Consider the following 14,151-nt stretch of genomic DNA (forward strand, 5'->3'; position numbering starts at 1 on the left):
CGTTTGTGTTTTCAGGGAGTAAAGCGACGTTATATGAAGAAGCACAGACTTGATCAACAGGATTATACGAGAAGGTTTATTTCTTTCCTGTACGTATATATATATATATATATGTATGTATATAATTGTAATAACTAAATTAAATCAAAAATAAAAAAATAAAGTTGAATTTAAATTATGAACCAACTAACAAATTTAATATTCAATATCATTGTAAATCTAATTCCTTCACATACCAAATCATCCAAAATTCAAATTTCAAAATCATTAAAATGAATAAACAATAATATGATTGAGCCCAATATTTCTGGAATGTAAAATTACAGTAATGAAAAGGCAATAGTTGCATGTTAATCAAATGTCATCTTTCAATTTTGTGGGGGTGAATTGCTAGAGAAATTAACAAATTCATCCTTGTCCAAACATGACGAAGGCTCCATAAGAGTTTGCATTGTTGAATCAACTGAAATTTCCTGGAAGAAAAAAGTATATAAGAAAATGTATTTAGAATAAAATTTATTGACTATTTTTTTATTTTCAAATATAAGTATATTAAATACTTGAGAAATTGATGGACTATATGATACTTGGGAAGACAAAAGCACCGACTGTGGGTGTGATGGTGGACAATTAACGTCATGCGTGAAAATATTATACCCATAATTCATCATTTGTGACCAATAAGGTGTATGAACATCCTAAATAATTATAAGTAAATACAATGTGTCATTATCATTACACTTGCACCATATATTGTAAATAAAAATAAAAGAAAAACTCACATGTGGTTAGTTTGAAGATGAATTTTGGACATCTATGTTGTTGTTGCATTGGTCAATGTTCTACAGATGTTTTGAAGTATTTATAAATACATTACACAAAGTAAGATAAATAAATAAAAATAAAAATTAAAAAAATTACATAGCTAAATAAGATTAATACCTGAGTGACGCAACATTGTGAAACAACTTTTGTCCTCTTTCCAATCTTCTCATGCCAAGGTTTTAATCTACAACCGCTCTTTTGTACATTGTCCTTCTTTTTCAAACCCTTAACCCATGTTAATGGGGCCTTCCACTACTTGAAGCATTTGAGCTATTTAGTGAAATGATCATATTGTCCACTTTTACACACAAATCAAAAATACTATTGTCCACAAACTCATATACAGTATCATATTCAGATGATCAAGTTGTTAATTTTATCATTCTAGGACAAAGATGTCTATAACGCGCTGATATGAACAACTTGGGATCAACCTCATTCACTATAACTTTTTGTCATTAGATGAACAATCCTTTGCATCTAGCCTCCATCGCACTAGTATATATCTATCAGGAATTTCCATAACATTCATTTGATGGAGCACTTTAATCGCATGACCACACAAACTTCCAAAACTCTCAAATTTTCGACAAGTACAACGAACATTTTGTAGAGTTTTGCCTCCTAAATTATCAAATTCCATTGCACCCACCACAATATACTCTCTATCTTCTCCATACAAACCAATCACATATTTAATTTCTCCTTTAGCATTTCCTTACTTGACAAGAAAGAGACTTGTCAAACTCGTCTTGGAATAAGTCAAAGATAGGAGAGGTATATAGTTTCGTAATTTGAACTAACATGGGACAACTCTTGATTTTATTCTTGGTAACTTTTGTCTAGATTGATAAATATTATAACTTTCGTTATACCGCTTGTCTAAAACAACTTGATCAAAATGAGCAAAGAATCGAACAATATTATGGTCAAATTTTAAGTGCTTTTTTAATTTTGCATTCAAACTCTCACTGAGTTGGGTGCTTCTCATACCTGCATTAAATGACCACTTCATGTACACATGTGCCCACTTCTCTCTAAGTTCCCAAGTTTTCTTCATCCATGTATTCTCCTCCAAGTTGTATTTAATAATCAAAGATTCCCAAGCTTCAACTAACTCATTTTCATCTTCATATCCGAAAATGCAAGCTTTAAAGTCATTTCCAAATGTTGAGCTGCCCTAGTATAAATAGCCCAAATGATTCAAGGCATTTTGCATTAGGTGAAAAGTACACAATCCATGAGTAACATCAGACATGATATAAGAAATTCCCTTAGCCATTGCCTGATCTTGGTCTGTAAAAATAGTACTAGGCTTTTTTCCCGACATTGCATGCAAGAAAGTTTCAAATAACCACTCAAATGATGTTGTGGTTTCATCATATAGTAATGCGACACCAAAAATCACTGTCATTCTAAAATGGTTAAAGCCAGTAAAAAGAGCAAATGGTCGATACTCTTTGTTTGTTCGAAATGTTGTGTCGAATGAAACAGCATCTCCAAAATTTTCATAATCTATAATCATTTGATAGTCAGCCCAAAAACAATTGGTTATCATTTCATTAACATCCAATTGAACTGCATAGTAAAAATATGGATTATTAGTAGCTTGCTTCTGAAAATATCTCAACAAAGTACCCGCTTCACTATATTGCAAGTCTCTATGTCCTTTTACACGCAAGTAGCTCTTTTGGTCTTCTCACGTGAATCCTACAAATTCCCTCCTGCCTACTTGGGTACTAATGAGATCATGTGATGCCTTGAGTGATAAACCAGTAGCATCAGCTAATTCCATATTTATACCTTGAGCTTCAGAAACCTTTCTTTGAGATGGCATTATATGAGCACATTGAGGAAGATACATAATTTGGTTATGGGTATCATCAAACTTTGTAACAACACATTTTGATAATTCCCTTTCTAAAGAGACATACATTAATGCTTTACAATTAGTTCTTGTGTCTTGTCGAGGTTGTTTTACCATTTCACTTCGTTTATCTTTTTCTCCCTCTTTACAACAAACAAACTTTCTATTAACAATTATACTATCTTTCTTGCTTTTTGTATGGTAATCTCTTCTAATACTAAATCCCGTAATTCTTCCATATTCATTGTAGAATTGGTATGTAATTTCCTTTGACTCAAACTCAGTTCCAAGACATGGTGTGTGCTCTTTTAACAATCTGACATTATCTTTTATACTTCTCTCAAGTCCATCAACCTCCATTAATAACAATAATCTGACAATAAAATAAAAAGAGAAGTGTTAAAAAGTGGTACGAATGAATATATACAAAAATTAATTCGATTTTTTGCTTCAAAAGCAAGATAAGTGTTAAAAAGTTGTACAAATGAAGCTAACAACATAATGAACAAATTGCTGTTATTTTTCATAATTAATTAAAATAAGCTCTACAATTGATTGTCCCTTGAACTATTCACTAATTTTTAGCCATTCCTTATAATAATATAAATATATGCATAAGTTGATTCATTACTTTCCATGTAAGTAATTAACAATTTTTTTTTGGGGGGGGGAGTAATTAACAAATTACATGAACTTCAATCCTAGCAAAAATAAGCTCAATTTTCACACACACAAAAAAAAAAAAAAAAAGTAAAATCAAGATTTTCCTTCGCCCCAACAATTTCACATCTATTCTTTGTTTTTCTTTTTTCTTTTGATTACAAGCATCACTATTACAATATAAACATGTAAGATATATAGGAAAATTTTATAAGGCACATCACTTTTGGGTTATAACTTATTATAGTATTAATTACAACTTGGTTATTGTAATGATCCCACCACGTATAATAATTAGCATTTAATTAATCAAAGAGATTTGAATTTAATTGCCCATTACTCTGATTTAATTCGGAATTTATGAAAATTATGGAGACTGATTCGTATATGATTCTATTGAGGATTTATTTGGAATTAGAAATTGAAAACCTAAATGGCTCAAGAGAGTACAAATGGTGAATTGAGTTATTTTAATTTGGAGTATCGGACCATATGAGAGTTTAATTAAATATTCAAACTAGATTTATAAAATTGAGATTTGATTAATTGGGTCCTAATTGGAGTTAATTAAGTTAAGAGGATTGGAAATTAAGATTATTACGAATTAAATTCATTTATGCCTAATTTGAATATGTAATTTATTGACGAAATTTTGGGTCTGATCAGAAATTGAAGGCTTAAATGATTTAAGAAACCAAAATTGAGGATGAAAATAAGTTTAATTTAATATTTGGAGCCTTTTGGGAGTTTGATTAAAAATCTAATTCGGATTGATAAATTTAAATATATTTAATTAGGCTCTAATGGAAGTCAATTAGATTAATTAGATTATGTGGAATTTATGATTAGTTATGATTGATTTAATTATGTACTAATTAAGATTTATTAAGACTAAGTGTTATTTAATTAAGCTAATTTTATTCATAAACTAAATTATGAGAGAATCTAGAATTGTGGGTGTATGTGGGTGTGGGTGTGGGTGTAGTGAGCAATTTTGTGGGTGTAGTGACAAGTGTGTGTGCACGTGTCATGTTGATGGCAAGAAGTTGAAATTAAAAGGTAATTAGATTCAATTACATGCAATGGAAAATAAATTAGCAAGAAAATGAGTTAGGTTCATGATTATGGAAATTAATTTGGAAAATTAATTATTTTGGGTTTGTTGATGTAGTCTTGAATAAATTAAGTCTCATTGTTACATGCATGGACAAACTCTGCAAGATTAATACTTCAATTAAACATGCATTGTAGAATTTCAAGGTTTTGAGATTTTAATTTATGTTTAAAAGGTTCATGGATTTGAATTTGGGTCTAATATGAAGAAAATTAAAAATAATCCAAATTAGAGCTATTCTAATTAAAATTATTTAGTTTTGATCTTAATTTCATACATGCAAAGTTTAATGGCTCCAATTTCATGATTTAAAGGAAAATAGTAAGAGCTTGAAGTTAATTTTATGTAATTAAAAAGAAAATGAGAAATTGGAGCTATGTTCAAATTTATGAAAATTTATTTAGAAATTAATTATTTGGGGTTTGATTTTGGAATATCATGCATGAATTGAGTCTAATTTCTACATGCATGGACAAGTTCTACAAGTTTTAATATTCTGATTGTACATACATCATGGATTTCTAATAATTGATTTCATGTTTCGATGAAATAAGAATTAAACTTTGGAAATTTATGGGTTTATGAACAATTAGCTTAATTTATAAATTAAAGGAGTTTTGATATAAATGATTTTAAATGGATCATATTTTCTTAATTATTTAAGAGTTTGTATGTTTTTAGACAAGCCATGTATGAACCCAAGTCTTGAAATTATTTTGAAAGCTCAATTCAAGTTTTAGAATTTGTGAGTTATGAAGTTTAAGGAAATGAATTTGAAGTAATTTGGGCTTGTATGATGAATCCTTGGAGATATGAACTTCGAATCTTGTAGAACTGACGTTATATCATGATTAGAAGTTGTATAGTTGATATATGGGATAAAACATGTAAGTTGTATCATTTAAAGTTATGTTTTGAAGCACAATCAACATTTTAGAAAACCCATAAATGGACTTCGTCGCTCGAGCGGAGAAGTTGTCGCTCGAGCGTAGAATAGTAGCAACCAGTACTTTTGCAGACCAAAAGGGTAAGCTCGAGCGGAGGGCCCTGTTTCAAAAATTTTGAAAAGATGTTTTATGCTTCATTTTCTGTTCTCTTTCATTTCTAAGCACTCTTAGGCATATATTGAGCATTATAAAGGGATTAAAAGAGTAGGAAAGAAGCCTAAGAGAACTAAACAAGTTAAGAATGAAATAAATTGTATTGTGACTCGATTTCTATGTGTATGATGAATTGTGTAGGGTCAACTACAAGGGTGAACCAAGCATTTGAACGCTGTGAGTAATAACTCTGTAAAGCTATGTTTAATTACAAGTATTTTCTGACTGATATGATACGATCTGTTTTCTGAAATGCTATTTCATTAATTATGAATGAATGTCTATTTTTCTGAAATGTATTTGTGGCATCCTTAGTTCACGTGACCCTCGCCCGGGGGTAACAATACCGTGGCCAATATGCACGTAGCTCTCACCCAGGGGTAACAATGTTGTGGCTTGTATTCACGTGGCCCTTGCCCGAGGGTAACAATACCGAGGCCTATATTCACGTGGCCCTTGCCTGGTGGTGATAATACCATGGCTACTTGCGCGCAAGATATGGACCTTTATGGTCGTCGGTACCGACTATACATGTGGGTCTCAGGACCAAATTGATATGATAGCTAAAGGGTGTAACACGTATGATCTTATGCAAAATTTGAATATGAATATGTATCTGAATCTATTTCTGATTTGAAATCTAAATATGCATAAGACTCTGTTTCCGATAAGAATATGTTTTTGATATAAACTCTAATTTCTAACTCTGTGATGGATATCATTCATTAAAACCCTTTACTCTGTTTTTTTTTCTATGTATATATATAATTTATATATCATATTCTATATACATGTGTGTTTGTGTATATGGTGAAAAATAAATTATTTATCTTTTGGCCCCTTCAATAATGAATCTCCGTTCCATCCCTAATTATCATTTATTGTGATGTTAATTGACTTATTTTGATTCTTATTTTAATTATGATTGAAAAGGTCTTAGATTATTCTCTATGTGATCTTTGATTATGACTAATAATTATTATTTTTAGTTATGACATTCATATTTGCATATAGGGTGTGGATTCTATAATAACACACACACACATATATATATATACATAAACAATCTATAATACCTGAAATAAGAGAGTGAATGAGCACAAGATGGTGTTGTGAGTGAGGATTTGCGATGGAGGCTGATGATGAATCACTATGACAATGGTGAAAAAAACCTTCTTCATAGATGTTAAGTTTCTGCTTTTTCCCTAAAGTGAACCCTAAGTCTAAAATCATAATTTTATGCTTAATAGAAAACATGGTCACAGGCCTTTTTTTTTCTTTTTTTTTTTCAACCTAAACCTAAATGTTGTTCTACAGCAAAGAAAGGCGACAACTTGCGTGTGATTCAAAAAAAAATTAATAAGTTAAACGACGCCGTACTGCTGTCACAACACCTACCCCGTTCCCACACAAGCTATGATAACTAGAACTAGGAGGTACACAAGTTATCTCACCCTCACTCCAACTAGTGGTCCCCCACACAAGCTATGATTAGTAGAACTAGAAAGTACACAAGTTATCTCACCCTCACTTTGGAGAGCAAGGCAAGGCAAGGCAACTATATAAGGGTCATCCTCTTACATACAATTTCGATCTCCCTCTCTAGAGAGCCTTTATCTTCTTGGTTGAGTCCCTAACTTTTGCACCGGAAGGGTTCTTCAGCCAACCCTAGCCGAGCAATTCTCACTATTTTCTTCATTTTGTAGGTCTCAGGTTTTGGTTAGTCCATTTCGATCACGGAACCCCATTCATTTTAACACTGTGAAATTAACTCTCGCACATGAAGTATTTACATATATTTGGTTATGTATTTCGAATGAGTTTTTAATTTATTTTTTTTTTATCTTTTGTGTTTACATATTGTCGATCTAATGTGTGTATCTTTTGAAAAGACTCAAAATCTTATTTTTTAAAAACTCAAAATGCGCCCTAATTCCCCCAAATTCTCTCTCTCCTTCTATATCTCTCTATCGTTCTTTTCTCTCTACTCTCTACTCGCTCTCTTTCTCTCTTTCTCGCTTTTTGCTCTCTACTTTCTCTTCTGAAAATGATAGATACAAATACAAAAATGTCTGGTGCAATTAAACCCGGTATGAAGAAGAAGAAGAAGAAGAAGGTTGTTGCAATTGTCTTAGTGCAGAATCTGGCAACCATCATTGTAGTCATCAAGTTCCTAAAGAAGGTCAAAAACTTTAGTCATGGAATTTGACAAGAAAGTAACAAAAAATAGTCAGGTGTCTAGGATCCTGATATGGATCTTGATGGCTATTATGGCACTAGAAATGATTGTCAGCCTCATCATCCTGTGGAGTGTGCTTGTAAATTAGTTCAATCTTGTGCTTTGGAGTGGCTCAGATCACGATGAAGGTTGCTTTGGTAATTTCCTTCTTTAAAAATTCCTAGGTAATGGTCACAGGTGATTCACCTCCCCAACTTACTCTACTCCAGGTAATGGGTGCTAGTGATTCACCTCTCCAGCTTGCTTACTCTACTAAATATTCAAGTGTTGTTTCATTTTTTCACTTATTTAGCAACTCTCTTTTCTTTTATCGAACTTTGTTTGTTTGTGCATATGTTTTTTGCCCTCATTTTAACAATCGATTATTTTGGATGTGGAAAATCGAATACAGTGGTGACCTCCTCTTCTTTCTCTCATTTTGTTTGGTTCATTAATTTGGATAGAGATTTGAAAATGGAAAAAAAATGTGTGAAAGGTGTATGTGTGTGTGTAAAATAGAGGTGGAGGAAGAGAAAGGAGTAGGGCTTCCTTTAGCTTTGAAGTGTAGCATCTGAACCCAACATGTATAGTTTTATAATACAAAGAACATTAATATTTTACTGCAATTACCAAGGGCCTAAGTTGTCATGACGTTGGATTTTCCAAACTCGATGTCAACTTGCTTGGTTTGCACCTAAGTCAACCTATTTGGAAGAGAGCTAGGAAATTTTTGCACACAAAGGAATTTTAGAGAGAAAAGCTCTTGGATAATGCTTTGCGTGTATTCACTTGGATGGTTTGGACAAATGAAGTCCTCCCATTTCATAGGCTTCAATGAACATTCTAAAAATTGTAAGGATGGATAGAATTCTAGATCCTTCCTCTATCTTCTCAAATGGCCTATTCTAGAATATACAAGAATATTATATACAATTCTAGAATTATGTATAAGGTTCCATCATTCTCTTGATGGTTCTAGGGAATTCTAGATTCTTCTATTAGCCTCCATTTTTTTAGTCTTTCTCTAGGGGAAGCTTTGCTTACACAACTTGGCGGGACGTGAGACTTGGTAATATATTTTTAAAAAGATAAATCATTTGTTGAAGATTGAGAAGTTTTCTTAAACCAAATAAAATTGTGATTGTGCCAAAAACATGATGCCATGTAGAGTAATCAATCACCCTTCATGTTAAAAGATCAAATTCTTGTATTTCTTCCCACATCATATGTATTCGGAAGGAGTTGCCCATCCTTTCAAACTTGGGGTTCTTTGAATCAATAGGTGGACTCGCTTCCTCTCCCTAGCTACATTGCCCTATTGGTCGAATGGTCTCGTTAGCCTAAGCTACTTCCAATCACTTATGGTCGATTTTCTCCTTCAAAGTCAAAGCCGAGTGCACGACACAACCTTCTCTATCCACGTGTTAGTCCATCTGCTCGCCCACCCACTTTAGCCTTAAACTCACTTTTGGCTTCAGCTTCAACCTTGGCACCTAGTTGAACGTAGGGAGAGGGACTTGGATCACCCTTAGTAGTGTCCATTGGCACGGAAGGAGATAGAGAGATCACACTGCTTAAGCAAACTGGAGCAACCATAATTAATGAAATGTTTGCTTTTCAAGTTGAGTGAGATATTTGAACATAGAATGTCAAGTATATAACAAAGTGGAGAGCTTGAGATCACCCAATGCAGGAGGAAAATGTCGTTTTTGCATAGAATAAGTGGAAGTCCCTTTTCAGGGGACAAAATTGCACTAAAAAAATAAAAAGTATAGCTTCTTGGCCTATTAGGCTATTATGTCCCCATCTCCAATCATATAAAAGATGTTATTAACGGTATGGCAAAAAGGTAGTTACAGTGACCAATTCTTTCGATTCCTACCATTCAAACCAATATCGAGACCATCAGGACTCATCTCATCGCCTGTACCCGGTTATCTTAGTTGTAAGCCATCTACTATACTCTATTCGATATGTCATATTGGGATCAAAAGCCACCCACTCAAAAACGCTTTCTTTATTATAGGCCTTTTTTGCTTGAGCAAATAATGCATCTGAAAGATAGGACCTTACAGCAAAAAGTCCTGCATCACCCATCCCTTACGACTGGCTGGTCATAGGTTCTAATTCGAAACTTAGAATAAGGCAACAGATGGCTATTGAACCTACCCGATATCAAGAACCTTCCGCATCTTACTTTCACCATACCCTTACTTGCTTTAATTTAATAGTTCGATTCCCCTTAATGGTTTATTCTAAGCCCAAAGGCCTTGTCTTGTGAGTCTTTCTTCTCCCAAGTTTTGATTTATTCTGAGCTTAGGTTATAAAGGATTCTCTTGAGCCAGCCTAACCTTCGAATCCCTCAGCTTCTTGCATGAACCAATCTAAAGCTTGGGAATTGAATGAACTTCTATTTCCAAGCCAAGCCAAGCCCAGTAAGCCAAACCCCACTTGGTAGCCATTGAGGATGAACGGTTCTGTTCGTTGCTAGCAATTCCAGTCAAGCATTTCCTTTGGTTTGTCTCTAGGGCAAAGTCAGTCTTCTTTCTCACTTAGAAAGGGAAAGGGTTGAGCAGTGGAATTCTTTATGCCAGATATAGATGATAAATGGGATGATTTACAGGTCCTAGCCATGTTGTATCCCTTGCTTGTTCTTGTCTTGCATTTTAACTGGCTCTAATCGACCTTCAAGCCCTAAAAATGGGCAACAGAAGAAAGATGCCTTACTTTGAGCTAATGACAGATACATTCCCAATTCGCTGGCTAAACCTTTTTGAGAGTTTGTGTGACGCCCTAAATGTTTAATTAATACCATGGGAACAGCAAATTTAAAATAATAATAATAATAAATAAATAAATAAATATATAAATCTAATTTGGCATTGGGTTATCAAATATGTCCTACATGGTTCTTTTATCAAATAATTTGTCGCATATGTCACTACAACTGTTGCCGCTGTAGCTAAGAGCATATTATTATTTTGTTGGGTTTGCGAAGCCTTCATCTTCAGCATCTTTATCATCATGATCATCATTCCATTCATCGTCATCACTGTTACTCATCTCCAAAACACCTACTCATTTAAAGGGTTCTTATTTACTAGTACAATAATGAAATGAACACACAATAATATTTATTAAAAACACAACTAATTATTGAAAACACAATAAGATTTGTTTACCAAAATACCTGGGGGCCAAAATTATTGAAAACACAACTATTGTCTCAGGAAAAGACCTGCTTGAAGAGAGATGAAACACAGAAATTGAAGGATACCTGAGGCTAACACATCTACACACACACACACACACACACACATATATACTTAAAGCCACATACCATTCATCTTCAAGATTCAAATAAATGTCACCTACCATTCAAATGAAAGCCACCTAATAACAATTGCATTTGAGAATAGTAACAATGAAATCTGACTAATGAAAAGGAATGCCACCTACTAACTCCTCAAGCATTCAACTAACAAAATCTAACATAATAAAAGTCCAACATACTCATACATAATATTAATAAAATTCCAAATAATAAGTCCAACATAATAAAAGTCCAACATGCTCATACATAATATTAATAAAAGTCCAACTAATGAGTCCAACATAACAGTCCACCATTAATAATAAAAATCCTAATAAAAGTTTTAAACATGAAATAATAATAAAATTCAGTATGAATAATAAGACTGCCATGCATCTAGAAATAATTAGCCGCGATAACCTGTGTTGATCTTCTCCATCTCAATCTCCAACTTTAGAAACCTCAACCGAACTTCATTCGTAAGAAGTGTCATAAAGCACTCACGATGCTTGTCTCTTAAGAACAATCTGGCAGCCCATACATACAACTTATGATCCGGGGACACACCAAGGATGCTTTCCAACTCCGCCAAACATTCTGCAATTGAAGGATATCTTGATGAGGTTTGTGTTGAAGTTGCTGAAGATGACTCAACCACATTGACTATACGATCAAGTGTCTTGTTAAGTAGAGCTGCACTAAGAACTTTCTTCTTTGCCTTGCCCTTGTTTGATGAACCATTAGTGTTTGATGGACCTTTGTTTGTTTAAATCAGAAGGATGAACCACCTCCAAATCAGCATCATCATGAAATTCGGCATCATGTGGGGTATGGAATTCCTCCGAAGTCTCATCAGTGTAAGGCATAACCCCTGAGCTAGGGGTGTATGCCCATTCTCCTATAGTAGCTGCATCTAAGAATAGTATGTCAAGTCTTCAGTGAATTACAATGGCATACACCGAAATTTAGCAGCAGCAGGATACCTCTGCAACAATTACAAAGGAAAATTTAACAATTTGGCATATTTAAAATTTGATTTTCTTAAAAAAAAATAATAGAACATGTACATTAAGCAATTCACTTACCTTCAATTTCTTGGTCCACCACTCATCAGATGCAGAGATAGCTCCATATGCGAAGCACTTGGTCTTAAATTCCCAACAAGATAACCATAACAACCAGTTTAGTTGCAAAGAAAGTCAAACAAAAACAAACCCAATTATCACAATAGTATTTAGCACACCCAGAATTTTTAACCATTTGGTTGGCGCCCAAAAACAAAGAACCCCAACTTGACTCAAACAAATGAAATTAAAGAAGCAAACTTTCTACTAATTAACTTCTCATTAGAACAATCAAAAACAAAACATTGAACTACCCACTTAGTTCCTGAAAAAATTAAGACAATTGAAGTCCAAAATTCTCAAGATTTCCTTCAAATTCTCGATAACCAAACAGAAAATAAACAAATCGAAAGAGAGAGAAGAAGAAAGGCCAAAGAAAAGAAACCTGAATTCCTGGAGAAGAATAGGGTTTCCGAGAAAGGAAAGTAGAAACCCTAGAATTTTTTTTCTTGTATTGTTTTGTTTTATTTAAATTCTTGCAAAATATGGAGGGGTATTTGGGGGGTGGGTAAGACTAGGAAGATAAGGTAATAAAACGTAACGGAGAGCCTTTACAAGCCTTGTTTGGTAGAGTATCACACCATTTCACAGTAATCGGATGCACCATTTCATAATAATCAGAGAGAGAAATGAAAGAGAGAGAGACAGAGAGAGAGAAGAGAGAACTCAGTAACAACTCACACACCATTTCACAGAGCAACCAAAAACAAAAACCCTAAATCGATGTGTATATATATATATATAACAAACAAAGGGCACAAAATCTTACCTTTTTGGTGGAGATCAACAGAAAACAGGGGACCAAACTGAATGATTGGCTACGATCTTGGAGATATGGAGGAGTTCTTCGTCGATCACTAAAGAGGAGAGGAGAAGAGGAGAGGAAAGTGTTAGGTCAAGAGAAAAGAGGGTTTATATAATGGCATTTTCGTAATTTTTGAAGTTTTGGAGGGGCATTTAAGTCATTTATGCCCCCTACCGACTGCGTGCATAAGCTGTTTTGCAAAAGCACCCTCGAGCTGCTTAGAAATTTAAGCTGAAAATGGCTTAAATTAAGCTATAATGTGATTAGTTAAGCTGTACCAAACACAATATTTTAACTTAAATTAAGTCAAAAGCTGAAATAAGAAGCTTTTAAGTTACGCCAAACAGGCAAAAAGCCTACATGGGATTATGGTGTGGAGTATTGGATCAATTCAAATTTCCTAACAAAAAAATATAGAAAAAGGCATTACAAAAATTTATTAACTTTATTTTATTATTTTAAATTTAAGTATATTAAGCAGTTGTGAAATTGGTGGACTGATGTTTGAGAAGACAAGCGCTTATTGTGATTGCAAGGGTGAATAGTTAATGTTATCCACAAATATATCGTACCTGTAATTAATCACTTGTGGCCAATAAAATATCTCAGTATCTTAAATAATTATAAATAAATATTATTACGTTTGCACTACATATTGTTAAAAAAAATTTTAAAAAATGCACATATATATATATATAAAGTATAATGATTATGATAATTATTATATAAGAGAATACTTGTGAATTTTATTTTTTTCTATTAATTGTGTTAAATAAAAAATTATATACATTTGTCGCTTCCAAAATTTTGACAACATATAATTATCATTACATTTGCATTTGCATTATATATGGTAAACAAAAAATAATTAAAAAAAAAACCCACATACGAATAAACAATTAATGATTATGATAATTTTATTATTATATATTAGTTATGAATTTTTTTATTAATTATGCTAAATAAAAAATTATAATAATAGAGTATTTATAATTTTCAAAACTACTGAGAATAATACATATTTTAAGCAAAAAAATATGAAGTGTATTTGTAATTTATTAAAAAAAAATGACAATAAAATAAATGGTAAAAAAAGGACAACAAATTGCACAAGCTAAAGAAGAA

General features: G+C 32.9%; 1 protein-coding gene across 1 annotated transcript; it reads right to left on the minus strand.

Moving 5' to 3' along the window:
• Positions 1-368: 368 nt before the first annotated feature.
• On the minus strand, positions 369-3,052 carry LOC145821652 (protein FAR1-RELATED SEQUENCE 5-like). Its single transcript, XM_082918194.1, has 5 exons — positions 2,629-3,052; positions 2,059-2,403; positions 1,819-1,953; positions 658-698; positions 369-473 (listed from the first exon to the last, which is right to left on the minus strand). Exons 1-5 carry the CDS (start codon positions 3,050-3,052, stop codon positions 369-371), a joined length of 1,050 nt encoding a protein of 349 aa, XP_082774320.1.
• Positions 3,053-14,151: the final 11,099 nt, after the last annotated feature.

The sequence above is a fragment of the Camellia sinensis genome, chromosome 3 (assembly GCF_055761805.1).
Source record: "Camellia sinensis isolate YWXY chromosome 3, ASM5576180v1, whole genome shotgun sequence".
In the NCBI taxonomy this organism is placed as follows: domain Eukaryota; kingdom Viridiplantae; phylum Streptophyta; class Magnoliopsida; order Ericales; family Theaceae; genus Camellia; species Camellia sinensis.

Excerpts from the sequence above, each read along its gene's own strand:
- LOC145821652 (XM_082918194.1), bottom strand. The coding sequence starts at position 3,052 with ATGGAGGTTGATGGACTTGAGAGAAGTATAAAAGATAATGTCAGATTG. Across the intron at positions 2,404-2,628 it reads AAAGGTTTCTGAAGCTCAAG|TTCAATTGGATGTTAATGAA; the intron begins GTATAAATATGG and ends TTTACTATGCAG. Across the intron at positions 699-1,818 it reads GAAGTGGTCATTTAATGCAG|GATGTTCATACACCTTATTG; the intron begins GTATGAGAAGCA and ends ATAATTATTTAG.